The sequence below is a fragment of the Melopsittacus undulatus genome, chromosome 6 (genome assembly GCF_012275295.1).
Source record: "Melopsittacus undulatus isolate bMelUnd1 chromosome 6, bMelUnd1.mat.Z, whole genome shotgun sequence".
In the NCBI taxonomy this organism is placed as follows: Eukaryota; Metazoa; Chordata; class Aves; order Psittaciformes; family Psittaculidae; genus Melopsittacus; species Melopsittacus undulatus.
In genome coordinates this window covers 71,615,109-71,633,490 of record NC_047532.1, presented here as the reverse complement: position 1 = coordinate 71,633,490, position 18,382 = coordinate 71,615,109, and the positions used below count along the sequence as shown (strand labels likewise).

At 40.9% G+C, this 18,382-nt stretch overlaps 1 protein-coding gene across 1 annotated transcript; it reads left to right on the top strand.

Annotated features, from left to right (window-relative positions):
* Positions 1-4,991: 4,991 nt before the first annotated feature.
* DR1 (down-regulator of transcription 1) lies at positions 4,992-15,948 on the top strand. Its single transcript, XM_005153929.4, has 3 exons — positions 4,992-5,277; positions 10,364-10,527; positions 13,794-15,948. The coding sequence occupies exons 1-3, from the start codon at positions 5,058-5,060 to the stop codon at positions 13,938-13,940; spliced, it is 531 nt and encodes a 176-aa protein (XP_005153986.3). The 5' UTR covers positions 4,992-5,057; the 3' UTR covers positions 13,941-15,948.
* Positions 15,949-18,382: the final 2,434 nt, after the last annotated feature.

Below are 18,382 nucleotides of genomic sequence, written 5' to 3'. Positions count from 1 at the left end.
ATCTGTTTTCATGGGAACATTAATATTGACTGATACTTGCATATTCAGTATTAACCCAATCCCCTTTACTTACTAGAATATAATACATACAGAGATGTGCACTTTATGTAATTATTTAGATTCTCAATACCATAAAATATTTTATCTTTTTACTTCTTAGAACAGTAGTAGTACAGTAATCCCTCATAATAGTATTTTAATTTTCAGAAATCAGGTCTATTTGCCAGTAACATAAGAGAAAGGACTATCAATCTTAAAATGTCACAACTAAAATATTTATGTGTGTATATATGTTATAATGTTCTGAATGCTTCCTTTATATGCAATGGTTACTGGCATATTACACATAGTGAACAATAAAATACGGGTTTTTTTAAACATTTTAAAATAAAATATCTTCTTACTGTCTAGCTACTATTTTTTGGAAAAAAAAATAACAAAACAGCATCAGTAAGAAGTAATTTAAATTAATTAAATGCCTATAGTGCCTTGAGCGACTGAAGCTGAGCCACAGGCTCTCCTTTTCCAAGCTATCCTAACAGGTCTGTATTAAACCAAAATGCTAGCATGAGGAGGAGGTCTTTTCCCTCCCTTCCTCTCACCTTAGTCCTACAAATCTGCTGAGGCTGAGCTGGAGCCTGGGTTTTGGCACTGTTCCTGCAAAGCATTCTTGTTCTCTGACCTCCAGCTTTGCCTTGGCACTGCCCCAGGTGCCCCTCCAACCTCTAGGCTGCAGTTTCTCAGCAGCTTCCAGCAGCCATCCTTGTTTCACTGAGAGAGCCCAGCTGGAGCTCACTGGTGATATAGGAACTGGCTTTATCTTTCCCCTAGTACTTTATCACTAAGCCTAAATCTAATTCTATGCTGGGACTTGCAGTGGCTCAGCCCTGCCCTGCCTCTCCCCAGAGGCTGGTTCTGAGGAGCCAAGCAGCAGCCCCTGCATAGGCAGCTCTCCAGGGAATGCTTGGCTTGCTTTGCAGTCATTACCCTTTTGGTGAGGTCCAAGGTTTACGGATGCAGAGGCGCCTCTCTAGGACCTTGACATGGTTTATGCCCAGCCACCAAGTAAGTACTATACCTGCAGGATGGGGAGAATCAGGGTGGGGAAAAGAAGGTAAAACACTTGAGTTGATGTAAGAACAGTTTAATAATTGAAATAAGATATCAATAAAAAAAATAAAAACATATATATATATAGAGAGAGAGGAATACAACCAACCAGCCAACTGCAGGCATGCACAATACAATTGCTGTCCAGCCTGGTCCCCCAGCAGTGATCAATCCCTTCCAGCTAACTCCCCCCAGTTTATATCCTGAGAATGTCATGCTGTAGTATGGAATACCCCTTTGGCTGGTTTGGGTCAGCTTTCCGTGGCTGTGCTCCCTCTTGGCTTTTTGTGCTCTTCCTCACCAGCAACGCATGAGAGACTGATGGAGAGTCCTTGACTGAGAGTAATCACTACTGAGCAATAACTAAAAGACTGAAAAATCCTTGACTTAGAATAATCACTGAGCAATAACTAAAAGACTGAAAAGTCCTTGACTTGGAGTACTACTGCACAAGAACTAAAACATCAGTGTGTTATCAGCATTGTTCTCAGACTAATGCCAAATCACAGCACTGTACCAGTGACTGGGAAGAAAAATAACTCTATCCCAGCCAAAACCAGTGCAGACCAGAAGCAGGGGGAGGTGCTCAGTGGCCAGTGCCTGCAGCAGCCCCTGTGCACAGCTGGAGGCCTCATCTATGTCCCAGTTGTAACTCAAACCTCCTTCCCCAAAATACCAGGCTGGTGCCTGCACCCCAGGATCGGTGCATGGATGGGGGAGAGGTGGGAATAGCAGCTAGGCTGCAAGTGGAGAGGCAGGAGTTACATGACAGTAGTGCTGTTGTGGCTAAAGAGAGCATGGCCACTCATACCCCTGACCCCACAGTGCAGCCAGAGACCTTGTCACTGTCCTGTTGTGGGTTGGGGTTCAGTGCAGGGTTCTGGCTTGGCCAAGAGCAGGAGCACATCAGTATCACACCTGCATGTCTGTCTCCAGTCTGCAGCTTTGGCTTGGGCTGCTCTACCATGTTTTTTGCCTTTCCAGTACTGATTCAGAGAAAACTCCAGGAACAAACTCACCAACAAAGTTTTCAAGTTGACAAGCAGTTATTCTTTATTGCGGCACTGGGAGACAGGGCAGGTAGGTCCTCCTAATGTGTATTACTGTACTGCTATACAGGCCATCCTTATATAGTCACTGGGCATACATACATATTAAATCATAGAATCACAGAATAGTTAGGATTGGAAAGGACCTTAAGATCATCCAGTTCCAACCCCCCTGCCATGGGCAGGGACACCTCACACTAAACCGTATCACCCAAGGCTTCATCCAACCTGGTCTTGAACACTGCCAGGGATGGAGCATTCACTACCTCCCTGGGCAACCCATTCCAGTCCCTCACCATCCTAACAGTAAAGAATTTCTCACTTATATCCAATCTAAACCTCTGCTGTTTAAGTTTCAACCCATTACCCTTTGTCCTATCACTACAGTCCCTAATGAAGAGTCCCTCACCAGCATCCCTGTAGGCCCCCTTCAGATACTGGAAGGCTGCTATGAGGTCTCCACGCAGCCTTCTCTTCTCCAGGCTAAACAGCCCCAACTTTCTCAGCCTGTCTTCATACGGGAAGTGCTCCAGCCCCTGATCATCCTCGTGGCCCTCCTGTAGACTTGTTCCAACAGTTCCATGTCCTTTTTATGTTGAGGACACCAGAACTGCACACAATACTCCAAGTGAGGTCTCACAAGAGCAGAGCAAAGGGGCAGGATCACCTCCTTCAACCTGCTGGTCACGCTGCTTTTGATGCAGCCCAGGATACGGTTGGCTTTCTGGGCTGCAAGCGCACACTGAAGCCGGCTCATGTTCATTTTCTCATCAACCAACACCCCCAAGTCCTTCTCCTCAGGACTACCATGAATTTCCTTTTTGCCCAACCTGTAGCTGTGCCTGGGATTGCTCCGACCCAGGTGTAGGACCTTGCACTTGTCATGGTTAAACTTCATGAGGTTGGCATCAGCCCACCTCACAAGTGTGTCAAGGTCCCTCTGGATGGCATTCCTTCCCTCTAGCGTATCAACTGAACCACACAGCTTGGTGTCATCGGCAAACTTGCTGAGGGCACACTCAATCCCATTGTCCATGTCAGCGACAAAGATATTAAACAAGACTGGTCCCAACACCGATCCCTGAGGGACACCACTCATTACTGGTCTCCAGCTGGACATTGAACCGTTGACCACAACTCTTTGAGTGCAACCATCCAGCCAGTTCTTTATCCACTGAGTGGTCCACCTATCAAACTGATGACACTCCAATTTAGAGACAAGGATGTCGTGTGGGACAAGTCCAGGTAGATGATGTCAACTGCTCTACCCCTGTCCATCACTTTTGTAGCCCCGTCATAGAAGGCCACCAAATTGGTCAGGCAGGATTTCCCCTTAGTGAAGCCATGCTGGCTGTCACCAAGCACCTTGTTGTTTTTCATATGCCCCAGCATGCCTTCCAGGAGAATCTGCTCCAAGATTTTGCCAGGCACAGAGATGAGGCTGACTGGTCTGTAATTCCCTGGGTCATCCATTTTCCCCTTCTTGAAAATGGGGGTTATATTTCCCTTTTTCCAGTCGTCAGGAACTTCACCTGACTGCCATGATTTTTCAAATGAGGCTACACATGAATTACATCATTTTCCAGAAAACTTCCAGCATGCATACAAAAATGTGATGGAGATCTTTGAGGGTTGTTTACTTCTTCCAAGAATCTTCCAACACTTCTGGCAGTCTTTGAAGCACCAGTTTAATTAACATTACAGACACAGCAATAATCCTGCCCTTCTACTTATCAGTTAGTTTAACTACTTCCATCCTGGACATCTGTTAGTCCCTGATACTCCCCAGTAGATGCTTACACCAGCTTCATGGATTTATTACCACCACAAACATAGCAATCATCCTGTCCTTTTACCTATCAGTTAGTTTAACTTCACCCATCCTGGACATCTGCTAGTCCCAGATACTCCCCATCCCCAGGTCCTGTTTTTCTATAGTTTTTCTTACACTTTTTGTACTAACGTCCTAAGGACCTAAACCTATGTCAACTGTCTTCAAGCACCTCAGTTATTTTCCATTACAAAGCCATCAAACTTAACGTTACTTAGAACTGATTACATTTTGTGCTTTTGTGCCTCCCTGTCTCAGTACAAAGCAGCAAGGTGCTACCAGGACTGTGGATTTTAACGGGCCTTCCACAAATGCCCTGTGCTTTGGTTCCCTTTGCTCCATAGAACCCTCACGGTACTGTTTACCGATTAGGTGAAGGCAGCAAACACCACTGTATAGGTGAAGCCTCGGGGCCTGCTGCTCCTGGGTAAACCGCGGGCGAGGCGCTTTCCGGGGCTGTGCGGCAGCTGCTGCTGCGGAAGTGAGGGAGCGGCCTAGCCGTGGGGGTGACCCAGCGCACTGCCCAGCCCCTCGCCACTGCCGCTGCCAGCCGCACGTGCTGCCAACAGCCCTGCCGGCCCTTCCGGCCCTCCCGGGGCGGGAGTTCTCCGTCGGCGGAAGCGCGTCCCCGCTTCCGGCGGAAGTGACGTCTCTCGCAGGTCGAGCCCGTAGTCAGACCGTTTCCGCCTCGCGGCCGTCCGCACCACCGGGACGGACGCTGCTGCCGCCGCCGCCGAGGGAGCCAGGTCGAGCCGTAGTGCGCTGTACAGGGGTGATTTAGCGGCTCGCCTTTCCCATAGCCGTTCATAAGGCGGCGGCGCCAGCCCCCGAAGGATGTGGTGGAGGCGGCAGTCGCAGGCGCCGCGGCCGAGGGAGCCCTGAGCCCAAGCAACCCCTTAGTCCCGCTTCCCGCTGGCCCCACTCGCCCTTCTTCCCTCCCTCCCTCTCCCCGTCGTCAGCGTCCGCCCCGCCCGCCTCCCACCCCCCCACCCCCCCCCCCTCCGCGCTGGAGGCCCGCGCGGCGTCTGAGGGGGAGCCCGTGAGCGCGGGAGCCAGCTTCAGCCAGGATGGCCTCGTCGTCGGGCAACGACGACGACCTCACCATCCCCAGGGCTGCCATCAACAAGATGATCAAAGAAACGCTCCCCAACGTCCGCGTGGCCAACGACGCCCGCGAGCTGGTGGTGAACTGCTGCACTGAATTCATCCACCTCATCTCCTCGGAGGCCAACGAGATCTGCAACAAATCCGAGAAGAAAACCATCTCCCCGGAGCATGTCATCCAGGGTAGGTGCTGTGTCCCCCGCTCGGCTGCGGGCCGCTCCTGTCCGTCCCCGAGCGGCTGCTTCCGCTGTGTTTTGTTTTTCACCTCTGTACAACACAAAAGGCGGGGGGTCCCATAAGGGTCTGGAGGTAGAGTGTGTCTTGTCAGTCGCGTTGTAAGGGGAGGTTGTCTTTGTGTGGTGAGAGCGGCTGCGGAGCGTGCTCAGGACCAGCCCTCTTCCAGTGCTCCGGAGAAGTCTGTGATGCTCTGGGTGAAGTCACTAAACCCATTCGTCCTTTTTGTATCTGTGAAACGAGGTCAGCTTCAGGACTAGTGGTTCTGCACAGTTCTTTCACAGGATGTTTTAGGATCCTGAATGTGTTAAATGTCTTTCTAATTGGAGGGTGACAAAGATGCGTGGCTGAGTTTGTGGGGCCCAGCCTTTAATTCAGAGTCGTCCTGTCTGGATCCTATAAAAAGCACATTTCTCTAGGGCTATCCTTGTAGTACTGGGTATTCGTATCTATTGTAGAAAGCCTTTAAACGTGACTGATGCCATCGCATCTGTTGTTGACTTTTTCCCCTTGCTTCAGTGAAAGGCGAGGTCTGCCTGTGTCTCATTTGCTGTTCTTTAAATTTTGCGACGAACAGAGACTTTCGTTGCTCATCCTTAAGTCTGCAGCAGACATGTTTTGTCAGGAATCATTCACGTTGTTGCTAAGGCAAAAGGTTGTTGATACCAGTGTCTGCTGGAAGCAAATTTACAGTAGTAACAGTGGAAAGTACTGTGCTGTCTAGTGCAGCATTTGCAGTACAGCTAAGCTATTTTCAGGACTGTGATGGTATCAAGTTAGTTGAAAAAGTGGGTTTTTTGGTTATTTGTTTTTTTTGGGATTATCTGGTTGAACCAAGCAAACAAAATGATTCCTTCAGATTGTATCAGCTTGCTCGCCACAAGAATTTTAAATACTTGACTGGATTATGAGCAGCAAAAGAAAATACGTGGTGTGTATGAACTTTAGTATTAGTAAATACATGTAAATCTGGAAGTTCAGCAGCACAATTGCATGACAGAAGCTCAGGATGTAAAGAGTAAAACTCCTACTTGCATGTGGAAGCAGACTTTGGAGATGATGCTTCTTAATGGATAGGTTCTTCAAGTGACCACGAGAACATTTGAGCTCAGTTCTTAACCCAGGACCAGACATGACTTATTAAGGTTGTGGAATATCATAGAATCATAAAATAGTTAGGGTTGCAATAATGAATGACAGTATTTTTTGCCCACTAGTGGTGGTCTTTAGTAAAGTTTTTACCTATTTCTGCCCTGGGATTAGTCTGGATGGTTTTGAAAACAAAACTAAAATGTGTGGTTTTGCATATTCACGCTTGGGTGTACATGTGTCATCAGCAGGTGGACCCAAACCAAGTAAGTTATTGGGCTTTGTGTCTTTATGTTACAAGATTTTAGAGTCAGGAAAAAGTTCCACATTAGATCTGTGCTTCTTTGTCAAATATTGCTAAGGAAAACTTTTTTGTAATGCTTCAGAGATAGGAATGGGGTTTGGATTTTCTGCTGTTCTTGTTTTTAGGAAGATGTATGGGCTATTGGCTTCTTCCAGATGCTGGCTGGTTGGCAGATGATCCCTTTGTGAGGTAGGAGGTTTTAGATGGCTCATTTTGGAGCCAGTGAAAATGTGTATCAGTTGTACTATTTCAGTGTTTTTATCCATCTTCACACATTCTAGATACTTGTAGCTTTGATTGCCTCTTAATGTAACTCTGGATAAGGATGCTAAGTAATTAGGTAGTTCAAATATCTTTGTTGTGATCATCCAGATATCTTGTTCCTTTTGAATGCTTAAACCAGTTCCTTTAGAAGTAGGATGAGGCTAATGGCCTCGAACCTGGTCCAGTGTAAACACAGCATGCTGCCAAGAGGAATCCTTTTGTGCCCTCCCTAGAGCTGGATCTAGCAATTGCTAATACAACTGACTTTGAGAATCAAGGGAGGAAGCACAGGTTTCTGTCAGATGAGTTTGCTGATCTGACTGTTCCTGTGAACAAGAATTTACTAGATTGGAAGCAAGGAGCAGGAAGGGTTTTTCATTGGGAAGGAGAAAGGTGAAAGAGGCACTGCAGTTGGTGCCACCCAGCCATTGGACTGCATTAGAGATAGTGTGAAACTGTACTTGGTCACTGTACTCAAGAGTTAGGCAGCAGTGGTGCTTAAGACACCCTTTCCTTTGCTGCGCTGTTAAAATGATTGTGTGACCATGTGCTGGGTTAGAACTCTTTCCCCTTCCCACTGGGTAAGATTCAGATAGACTAAGTTGCTGCTGTGTTTCGTTGTGTGGTAGCACAAACACTTGACTGGCACAGTGCTGTCAACAGCACAGGGAAAGAAAAGCAGAGGCTTCTTGCATCCCATGAGAGATCTGATTTGGTAGATGTACTCAGACTTTGCCAAGCACTCACTGCTAGCAATGAAACACAAAGCAGCTTCCCTGGAGAGTGCCGAAAAGCATCAAGGCTGTGTAACAGTCCTAAGTGGAGCGAGTCTTCGTGTTTATTGCTGAATCCCACCATGAGGAACCCAGCTGTGAATCTGAAGCTCTAATAAGCAAATGAATATCCTTCCATCCTGGAACAGAAAATAGCCTCTTTTGGTAGTTATGGGAGCCATGACAAAGCAGGCTTTTTTATGAGAAATTGAACGTCCATTGAATTCTGAAAATGGTGAGATGTTACATTGACATTTTAATGGACTTGATTCATTTAATTACTTTGTCTACACACAAACCTGTTGTGCAGTAAGGTAGGCTGTGGACTGGTGGGAAATCCTGTAGCTTCTTTTCATGAGCTATTAGGGTACTGACAGTAGCTCTGCTAAAGTAGCAGTGACTTGTCCCACATTTTAGCACTGTGCTGGTATAAAGGGGTTGATATTTATTCTGTGCAAGTGTTCTGTAGAGCCTTGATGTGTTTCAAGAAGTTAGTGAGTTTTGCAAGTCATTTCACAGCCAGCAGAACGTTGATGCACTAGACCTGTGGTGCATATATGGCTCTTCATAGCTGTATTATGATGAACAGTTGTGCAAATCTGGCTTGCTTATGTCACATGCTTTCTTTAGGATTTTGTGTGTGTGTTATATTCAGTACATAACTGTACAAGTCTTTTGCATTACTTTACTTTCTTTTAAGGGCCATATAAAATTTCCTTAAAAACACACCTTGCTGTTGACTGCAGATTGGGCCATCGTTCATACTCTGATGCAGCAGATTGCCAACCTTAATCACTGGGAATGTTCTTTTGATGAACACCCATGTGTTTTTGCTATGATGGTTTGTCTTTGTGAAGTTAGACTTGTAGAGTCTTAAATTTTACACTTTTCTTAAAATTTTATACTGTGGTTAAAAAAAGATATTACTTTAGTCACTGTATATGCCATTTACATGTTAAAATTGCATGAGTTCTTAATATAGATTGCTTAGAAAACCAGTTCTGGACCATGAGGTGCGGATTTGCCTCCTGTCTTCTGAGATTGGATTAATCGAGTTGCTAAAGGCTTTTTGGTAAATCTCTGTCCTGGGTTCATAGAAACTGTAGACTAATTGAACAGTGTCTGTGTGTGGGCTGAGTCTGAACTGGTATATACTGTCTCTGGAGTAATTTAATTATCTCTAAATCAGTCTGTCTTTTAACTTTGTTTTTCTTAAGAAATAGGTATTATGTAAATTCATTTGCCAAATGTTATCTGCTAAAGGAATGGTGGTCCTGCATGACTAGAGAGCTATACTGTAATGCCCTGTTGAAGACAGTGTATTAATTGTCTCCTTGACTGCACGTTGGAAGCTGAAAACCTAGTGAATGCCTTTGGGTTATTGTTTTGTTGTATGATACAGTGGCATGCTGCTGTAATTATGCATAAGAAAATGTTGCTTACAAAATTAATGTTAGAATATAGTTGGAGTTAGTGTAGCCGAGAGCTTGTTTATAACAAGTTGTTGACTGCTGTTATGCAGTTTATTTTAGTACTGTTTCTTGAATAGCTTGTGATGTAAGAGTGAAATAAAGTAAGATAAAGACTAAAACAACTGTCATTCTGTGAAGGAAACTCTGATTTATGTAAATACTGGAAATTAACCAGGTGGTTTATTAAACTGAGACTTGAACCTGTTTCTAGTATAATTTGTGTTTATGTAATATCTCTAGCATATTCTGTAGTAAGTTCTACTTAGGGCTGTGTGTATGTTTGAAGGCGTATCGTAGTGACTACATCAGGAAATAGAGTGTGTGCTTTTTGTCACACGTGGGGTTTTATAATCCTTCCTGTTACTAGTGTGCTCTTCAGAAAGCCTGTTGTTGCAGGATATAGCTGCATTTCAGATTTCTTTGGGCAGATAAAAGTGCAAGATTTTAATTTCTGAATATGTTTTCACATGAAGATAAATAAAATGATTTCTGTTGAGAAATAAAACATTAAAGAGCTCATACACAATTCTGTATAACTTCATATGTGTAAATGATGCATTTTTACCTTGGTGCTTGAAAGACAAATTTAGATGTTAACAGATAAAAGCTAAAATTAGTAGGTCTAAGGCAATATTTTTGCCTAAATGAAGGATCTGTGACCATTTTGCTTCTGCTCTGTTACTGGTTGCTAATTTACCTTCTACTGAAGACTTACAACAGAACTGGAAAGACAGAATCCCTGAGAGACTAAAGGTTAACAATTCAGATAGGGAGGACTACTTAGTTGTATAAATTCTGCTTGATTCTGATATATAGAAGATGGGAGAAAGATGCCTTTTGAAGAAGCATGCTTATCTCTAGAGAAATGTATCAGAAAGCCATGAATCCTCTGCAAGTGCAGGCTGCTTTGCAGCCTTCATTTTTCTAGCCTGAAAACATGGACCATTAAATGGCATAGAAGAGTCAGGGAATATATCTGTCAGATCTTCTTATGAACACAGATTTGTCACCAGATGATAGACAAGTGATTGCTTTTTTTTAAAAAAGAAGAAATTTCTTAAATGGAGAAATTTATACCTATTATCAAAAACTTTGTAAAAGATAAATAGTATGTTCTCTTTCTTTCTTTCTAGCACTAGAAAGTTTGGGGTTTGGCTCATATATCAGTGAAGTCAAAGAAGTCTTGCAAGAATGCAAAACAGTAGCACTAAAGAGAAGAAAGGCCAATTCACGCTTGGAGAACCTCGGCATTCCGGAAGAAGAGCTTCTAAGGCAGCAACAGGAATTGTTTGCAAAAGTAAGTGAAGCTTCTGTTATACTTCACAAGAAGTGAATACATGTACTGATGAGGTTGGAGTTATTAATGCAGGAGATCTAGTGACACAAAAAATATGTGCACACCTCAAGAAGTATCCCGTTCCTTGTCAATTGCTGTGACATCTAGGATGCTATTGACCTTGGCCTGTTTGAACTGAGGGAAGTCAACAAATAAGTTTATGCTAGTTGTTACTTCTGTTATTTGACATACAGCACTTGGTATGCAAACAAAGTTTATTAAACTAGGTTTAAAAAGCATGGTTGTTTTTTTTTTTTCTCTTATGTATTTGCATTCTGCTGGAGAGAATATGTTAGGAATTACTTGGCTGAGGAAATAAAAGAGTGACAGCTGGTGTTCTAGGAAATGACTGCTTTTGATGCATCTTTTCTGTTTCTGACCATCAGTGCACAAATGTTATTTCTTAGGCTTTGAAAGAAACATTTAATTGTTCAAAATTTCTAAGTTGTCCTTTCTCATCTTCCTTTACTTTTGGTGAGACTCTAATTGAGTGAATTCATGCATAAATTTTTAAAGAGGCAATTCAGGCATAGGAAAAGCATTTTCCTGCAAATACTGTGCAGAGAGACACACACACATTCTCTGTCATCCCAGCCTTCTCCCCTCTCAGCTTTCCTAGATAATTTGTGAAGACCTCAAAGTTTAAATAACTAAAAGCCAATTTTATTTATGCATATTTCCACACCATATTTCTATTATTCTCTTAGTTTAATAACACCATCATTCTCTAAGTGATGTGAAAATTATCTTGGGTTTCTCTTTCCCCTTACTCTATTTTAAGGCATGAAACTTACTTTCTCAATTTGCTTGCTTTATTTCCTCTGCTGAAAGTGCTTGTTCCATTGTGTGTAATGTCTGATCACTGTGTCCTTCTTCCCTCTTCGCTATACTTTTATCTTGCTAAAACAAGTAATAGCTTGTTTTTCATATTACAGCATGCCAACTACTTTAATCTTAATTGCGTGATACATTTGAAGGCACTTAAAATTTCAGCCTACCACACAGCTATTGTCTGTGTGCAGTGAAATACTTATGATAAATTTGCTTGTGCCTAACTTTAGTTTGACTGAACTAACATTAGAAAGACTAATACGCTGCTTCTGAATTAAGGGAGAGAGTTGCAAATAACAGGTTAATACCCCTTTTTTTGTCTTTTTAATTTGTTTGAATGACTTAGCATTGTATACCAAATAAAAAAGTAACAAAAATAAAGTGTGTTAAGGGTAGTACTGTCTACTAAGTAAAAACGTAAATGCTGAATCCATGGCCACCCTAAAGTAAGCCACACTTTATCTAAGGAATGCCCCCTTCAGGTATGTTCTTTTTAAATTCTATAGTATTGTGCCTTAATGTTTAAATTAAGACAATGCATCCAAGATTGTAAGAATGATTTAATTTTTTTTTTATAATTCTTGTGAGTTTGGAAAAATTTTTACTTAGTCAGAAATGTCAGCCTCGTTTTTCAGCAGTACCACTTGTGTTATGCTGTTGGAGGTACTGTAATTATTAACAACAGTTACACAAGTGCCTGTTTATTTGTGCCATCTTGTTAATAGTCTGGAACATGCCACTAATACTGACTTCTTGCTGTAGCTTAAAAATACTTCCTGTTAACGTTATGAGTGTTTGATTCCTGTAAATTGGATGATTGTAAGTATTTGAAGGCGGGAATGGCTTTTCCCTTGTTCATGCAGGTCTGTAAGTTTCTGTGCAAGATGAGGCCCTTAACAGATTTGGGGGTTTTACGAGGCTTCCTCACTGAAGTTCATCTATGCAATAAATGAGTTAAGTTTGCCAGGTGGTTATAAGACTTCATCAATACAGCTGAATGGTTTGGGGTTTATTACCTTTCTTCCAATTTTTGAAGTGGCTGATATAAATATGACAGTGAGGGTGGGCACTGACAAAATGATCCATCCAGTGTGAAGTGCTGAGCCTCTGATTCCTGGTGCATGTATGTGTATCAGTCATCTCACTGAGTGTACAGTAAACTTAACTGTAGCAGGGTCAATAGGGAGCTCTCCTGTTACATTGTGTGTGATAAATATTTATGCCTCTCCTGTGTGTACAGATGCTGTTGTCTTCTTCTGTTGGAAACTTTACAATGTCTTAAATTGTTTCTCAAACCTTGTAACTTCACTGCCACTTGAATTTTGAAATACTGGGAAGTCTTTATTGAGAAGAGATTTATACCTCTGCAAAAATATTTTGTATTAATGCTAGAACAGACTGAGGAAACATGGCACTTAAAATAAGGGAAGACTCCTTTTTCATTTGGCCAAGTAGATAAACTGGTTTTGATCACTTTCCAAAGCATCATATTTTGGCATCTTAAAATTTGCAAAAACTGAAATTTGTTGATGCTTGGAAAAAAAACCAGGAAAATTCAGTGAGTGCAATGGGATTAGAAAGGAAATCATTACAATCTTTGTGATGACTTGTAAAAGTAGAAGACTGAAGATTTTGAAATAACTTTTTCACTCAAAATAGAATGTTCACTCAGATGTTGTCTCAGAAATTGAAGTTATAACTTGAACACAATTAACTAGTAAGCTGTTGAAATCAACAATAGTTGCCAAAAACCAAGTGAAAATCCTGGATAGGAAAATGAGAGGTCATGTTGTTAGAGCATCTTGTACCTTTCTGTAGCAAAGCCTTCCTCAGTCTGCATACCTGAATTTGAGAAGACTGTGCATTGTTCTGTTTTTCAAATATTGCTTAGCAAAGGAAGATAATGGCTTTCTAAGTTTTTTGTAATAATGTGTGCCTTTGTGGTGCAATTGGATGATTTCATAATTGTGAGTTTTAGTATCTGTAATCAACAAAGTAGGGCTGTTCTCATCCCTGAAATGTGATTAAATCATAAGGTCCCTTGAAATCAAAGCCTAAAATTTCCATTGCTTTGCCTCACTTAATTTTTCCATTAGGAAGTGGCTCAGCACAGTCCTTACGATGGACCCTAAGTACACTTGCTCCTGTCTCATGTGTTTTGTAACTGTATATCTCTGAATAGTGTCCTCTTCAGAAGGAAGGAGAGAATAGAGCTAAAACATCATGGTACAAATACTAAACAAATGACAGTTCTAGATGTGTTTTTATAAGTAAAATGAATAAAAATTATACAAAAGAAATCTGCAGGTGTGAATGAAACTGTTTTTTAAGGTGAGGTGCTCAAGAGATTCTTCACAAGCTATGTATGGACTTAACAATTAAATTCATGTCTCTAGGCTAGACAACAGCAAGCAGAACTGGCGCAGCAGGAATGGCTACAGATGCAACAAGCAGCTCAACAGGCACAGCTTGCTGCTGCCTCAGCCAGTGCATCCAATCAGGCAGGATCCTCTCAGGATGAAGATGATGAAGATGACATCTGAAATTCACCAGCTGAATTCGTCTTTGCTAAGAAATACTTTTTCCTGCACAATGAAAACAGTGAAATGAATGCTTACCTGTAAGTTTGTATGCATCATGGACTGGCAATTGGTATTCTAGGGGTGTCTGCTGTTGTGTGCTGTACATGTATAAACTGTCTCTTTTTGAACTCTTGAAGATTTAAGGTTCAGTATCATATCAACTTCGGATTTTTAATGGTATATATGGAAATTTTAGATAGCATTGCATCATTTATTTGATCAATAAACAGTGTTACAATAAACAAGTTTATAAACTACAGTGAGATTTATACAAAAAGCTCTAAATCCACATTTGAATTTCTTCCCTTTTAACTAAACTATAAAATCTTACTTAGAATTTTTAACTGTTTTGGGGGTGGGGGAGTGGTACAGTAGCCAGTAAACTCTTAATGGGAAAAAAGCAGAGTTCAGCATAGTAAAGTCTGAATTCTTACTTTTTAAAATGAGGATGTATATGGCAATAAATATTATATATGCTCAAATACCACACTGTTAAAATTTGAAAAAGATACATTTTCACCAAGTTAGGGAAAGGTATGTTTAAGAGGAGTTGTACAAATTCAGTCATTTTTTTTGTATAGGGGTGGAAAAAAACCCGTGGTTTTATTATGACATCCTTTGACAGTCCTAACTGAGTATTTCACTACAAAGACTGACTGGTTTGAAGAACTAACTCTTCTATTATTTCACTCCAGTTTAATGTTAACCGTTGTTGATGGTATTTCGTAGTCCAGAACTATTCATATTGTTGAAATGTAAAGCTGGAACTTGGCGAAACAAAATGGGTGTAGTTCCACTGATGTATCTGGGAATGATTTAAATATTCACGCCTAAGATGGCAAAAGCTGAAGCTAAGAGCATGCTTACTATAAAAGAGGGAATTTATTTAACCTTGATTAGTCATTGTTGTCAGCGTATCGCTAACATTCTCCAGACTAGGTTGCCACTGGATTACTAAAATACCTTGTTGAAAGATAACATTTTCTTCCTTCAAATTGGTTCATAGGTAAGTCCAGGTTTTTGATTAAACTGTTCCCCGAGAGTGATCAACAATACATGGAACAGAAATGATGTAGTAGTCCTTTTGATAGTTGATTTGAAACTTCTGTTGATTAATGGATGAGCAGCTGTTCTTTGTGTTGGAATAAAGCACAGTAGTGTCCATTGCTGAGTTTTAATGTGTTACTTGAAGTAATACTGGCATATCTTCTGGTACACTAATCTGAGCAGACTAGAAAAGCCACTTGCATGCTGCTGTAGATGATCCCATAGCTCTCTAACGATGTGGATTGTTTCATTAGCTGGTGTCCTCTGCAAGTTGCTGTAGTTAGAATTCTTGAGGAGGGCTGCAGCAGTCTGTTTACATAAGAATGCAGACAGAAAGTGATGTTCCCATTTTTACATGGAGATCTGAACAGAGTACAATTGGCATATTCGCATCTCAGTCACATAGTGACTTCTGGTTTAAATTGGAGATAAATAGAATTGCATATTGTATAAATGTGAACACTTCCTTAAATGCATTGATGCAGTGGAAACTCAGAAAAGTATTGGTTTGAATGCTTATGTTTAAACAGGAAAAACAAAACAAAAAACCTTTCATGGCTACTTTATGAAATGCATTTGGCAAGATTCAGCTGAGGAAGTGGTTTTCTGTAAAGGTTTAAGTACCAAAGGTAGAAAATCTAGTCTAGTGATAAAATGTTAATGTGCAGTGTTGGCTTTTCTAACTTGTACTGTAACACCTTCACACTTTCTATTTTAAATGAGTCTTTTCCTTTTAAATACTACTAGATATGTTTTCACACCTTTCTTTTCTGATGCAGAATTCAGGTTAACATTTTACTGCATCTGGTATGTATGGTGTAATATGTTTGGATCCTTGTGACCTTTCTTTTGGACATTCTTGTGCTTTTTCATATGCTGTATTCTTCAAGCAATAAAATTCTGATGTGTTTTTATAAAATTGCTTTTATATTTAATGAATGCTCTGTCTTCATTGTGTTTGTAAAGAAAACTGCTAAGCTTACATAAACTCTGCTGTTACTTAGACCCACTGAACACTTCTTGTGACCAAAGTCTTTACAACTGAAGTGCTGTGGGATGGCATTGCTGTTCACTGGGGTTCATGCTTGCAAACAACATTTCTGGGCTTGACCTGCTCTCTTTCCTCTTGGGAATTGCATTTTGTATACATGCATTTTCATAACCTGACCTTCTCAACTTGAAAAGTTGGACAAAGCCACTGTAGATCATATATAACTGACTGGAATACTTTGAGTTTCACAAAGTGAAAGACCTCAGACAGAGGGTGTGGAAATAAGAGTATTTGTTAGTCTTGTGTTGAATTAATGTCATGTAGACAGTCTTGTTCAGAGACTATTTATTCGGCCATTCCACCCCAAGTATGAAGAGTAAACGGGAAGGATCTTCACTGATCTGTCACCAAACTACAAGTCTTGTATTACTTTCCTACTATGTACCAGCTGTTCAGTGAAGACAAGAGATTTCTGAAACTGTGGTACCACTGGGGTTGTTTTTTGGTACACCAGATACATAGAGTGTAAAGTTTGGTTAGTGACCTATGTTACTTTGTCTCAAATGAAACATGCATAAGAATGTGTTTGTTTCTTAGCTATTGGGTGGGTGAGATTATCTGTGGGTTTTCCATAGTTATTTTGACAGTCTGTTTCAGAGTGCTTTCCTTAAGGGACTTCATTCCAAAGCCTTTCTTTTCTGTTACTTTAATAAAGTGCATATGTGCATGATATTGTGGATACTGAATATAGTTCTATTTACTACACTGAGATGCTTTTAAAGGAAGGATTCTGAATATCAAATACTTAAACTGGTATTTGAATTTTTCTATTTAAAAGTATCTGGTTGAGTTTGGTATTGAAAGGCTGGAAAGGAATTCCTGCAAGAACGGAAAAAGTCTGACAGCCACACTTATAAATGGAGCTGTTAAGATTTTGGTAAGGTACCTCCATTGATGAGGACTCTTTATAACAATGCCTGTACTGATCTGGTAATGATTTTGAAACAGTGCCAAGTCAAGGGCATAAGGTGATTTAAAGATTAATGTGAACAGCAAAACCCTAACTCTGGAGTGTACACCTCATTTTAGCCTTCCAGTGCTGTGTTGCGATTTCATGTAAACCATGCGCAAAACAAAAGAGGAGGGAGGAGTGTGATATAAAAGATTAAGTGCTGTGGTTAAACTTATTTTCAGTATTACACTATTAATCTAAGATGGAGAAGTTTTACTTAGCAGCTTACACAATGGAAGGACGTCAGTGGGGTACTGGCCGATGTTAAGATTGATTTTTGCTTGCAGATAAATCAGGCTAGCTCTTTTGATCCCTGGGGCTTGCTGAAAGTCTACTCTGTGAATGTGCCACCTGTGAGTCGAATATGCTGGGTATAACTGATGAAAAGGAGTCAGTGAGGCTCAGCATACATCAGTTAAGGTTTGCTGGCAATTGGGAATGATAGATTCTCTTTCAAAAGATGTTTGTGCTTAGTTTGAGTAATTGTTTTTTTTCCCAATTGAACTGAGCTTTTTTTTTTTTTTGTTCCACACAATCATAGCCACAAAAATCAGTAATTTTGAGAATATAATGATGGTACTAGAAGTAGTTACCCAGTTCTTGGGTACATGGGGCACCAAATATGTTAAGAGTATGTGCATTCCTGGAAAGAAACAAATCCAGTGAATGCTTGAATTGGTGGCTGTTCTTTGCTGTGGTACTGTGCTATAATGCAACTGAGCCAGTACTTGGGGAGTGGAGGTTTTGCAGCAGTACGATTATAGTGAATGCACTTGGACATGCCATATCCCATGCATCATTCACTCATAAATCAAGTAAGTGTGGGTTTTGCTGTGTGGATGAGTTAATTAATGATGAATTAATTAAAAACTTGAATAACCAAGGGTAGAAATACGTAGCAGATGATGCTCCTGAATGTGTTGGGGAAGGGGATGTTTGATTTTTAATTCTAAATGACTGTGATTTATTGTCATGTCAACTGCAGTGATACAACATGAAGGCTTCTATGCCAAATGTTCAAGTAAGGATTGACAACTTGTTTTTTTTTCCCTCACTTTTAAATGTAAACAGCTACTACATTTTTATGTATCTGGGGTGAAGATTTAGAAGAGGCATAGTAAATTATGTAAAAATTACGTATAATTTCCAGGCTGAATGTTCATGTGGTTAATTCTTGTAATACTTTTGAGATGGTTTTTTCCTTGTTTCAAAGTAATTGATTTATCTCTTTTAGCCCCCATGTAGGATAACTAATGTTGTCTTACATAGTGTAAGTCTAAATGACTTCCACACTCACTTCAGAAGGAATTAGTACGGTTTTGGTATTAGATCAGTACTGTTACTAGTGAGTAA

Excerpts from the sequence above, each read along its gene's own strand:
- DR1 (XM_005153929.4), top strand. The coding sequence starts at position 5,058 with ATGGCCTCGTCGTCGGGCAACGACGACGACCTCACCATCCCCAGGGCT. Across the intron at positions 5,278-10,363 it reads CCCGGAGCATGTCATCCAGG|CACTAGAAAGTTTGGGGTTT; the intron begins GTAGGTGCTGTG and ends CTTTCTTTCTAG. Across the intron at positions 10,528-13,793 it reads AACAGGAATTGTTTGCAAAA|GCTAGACAACAGCAAGCAGA; the intron begins GTAAGTGAAGCT and ends TCATGTCTCTAG.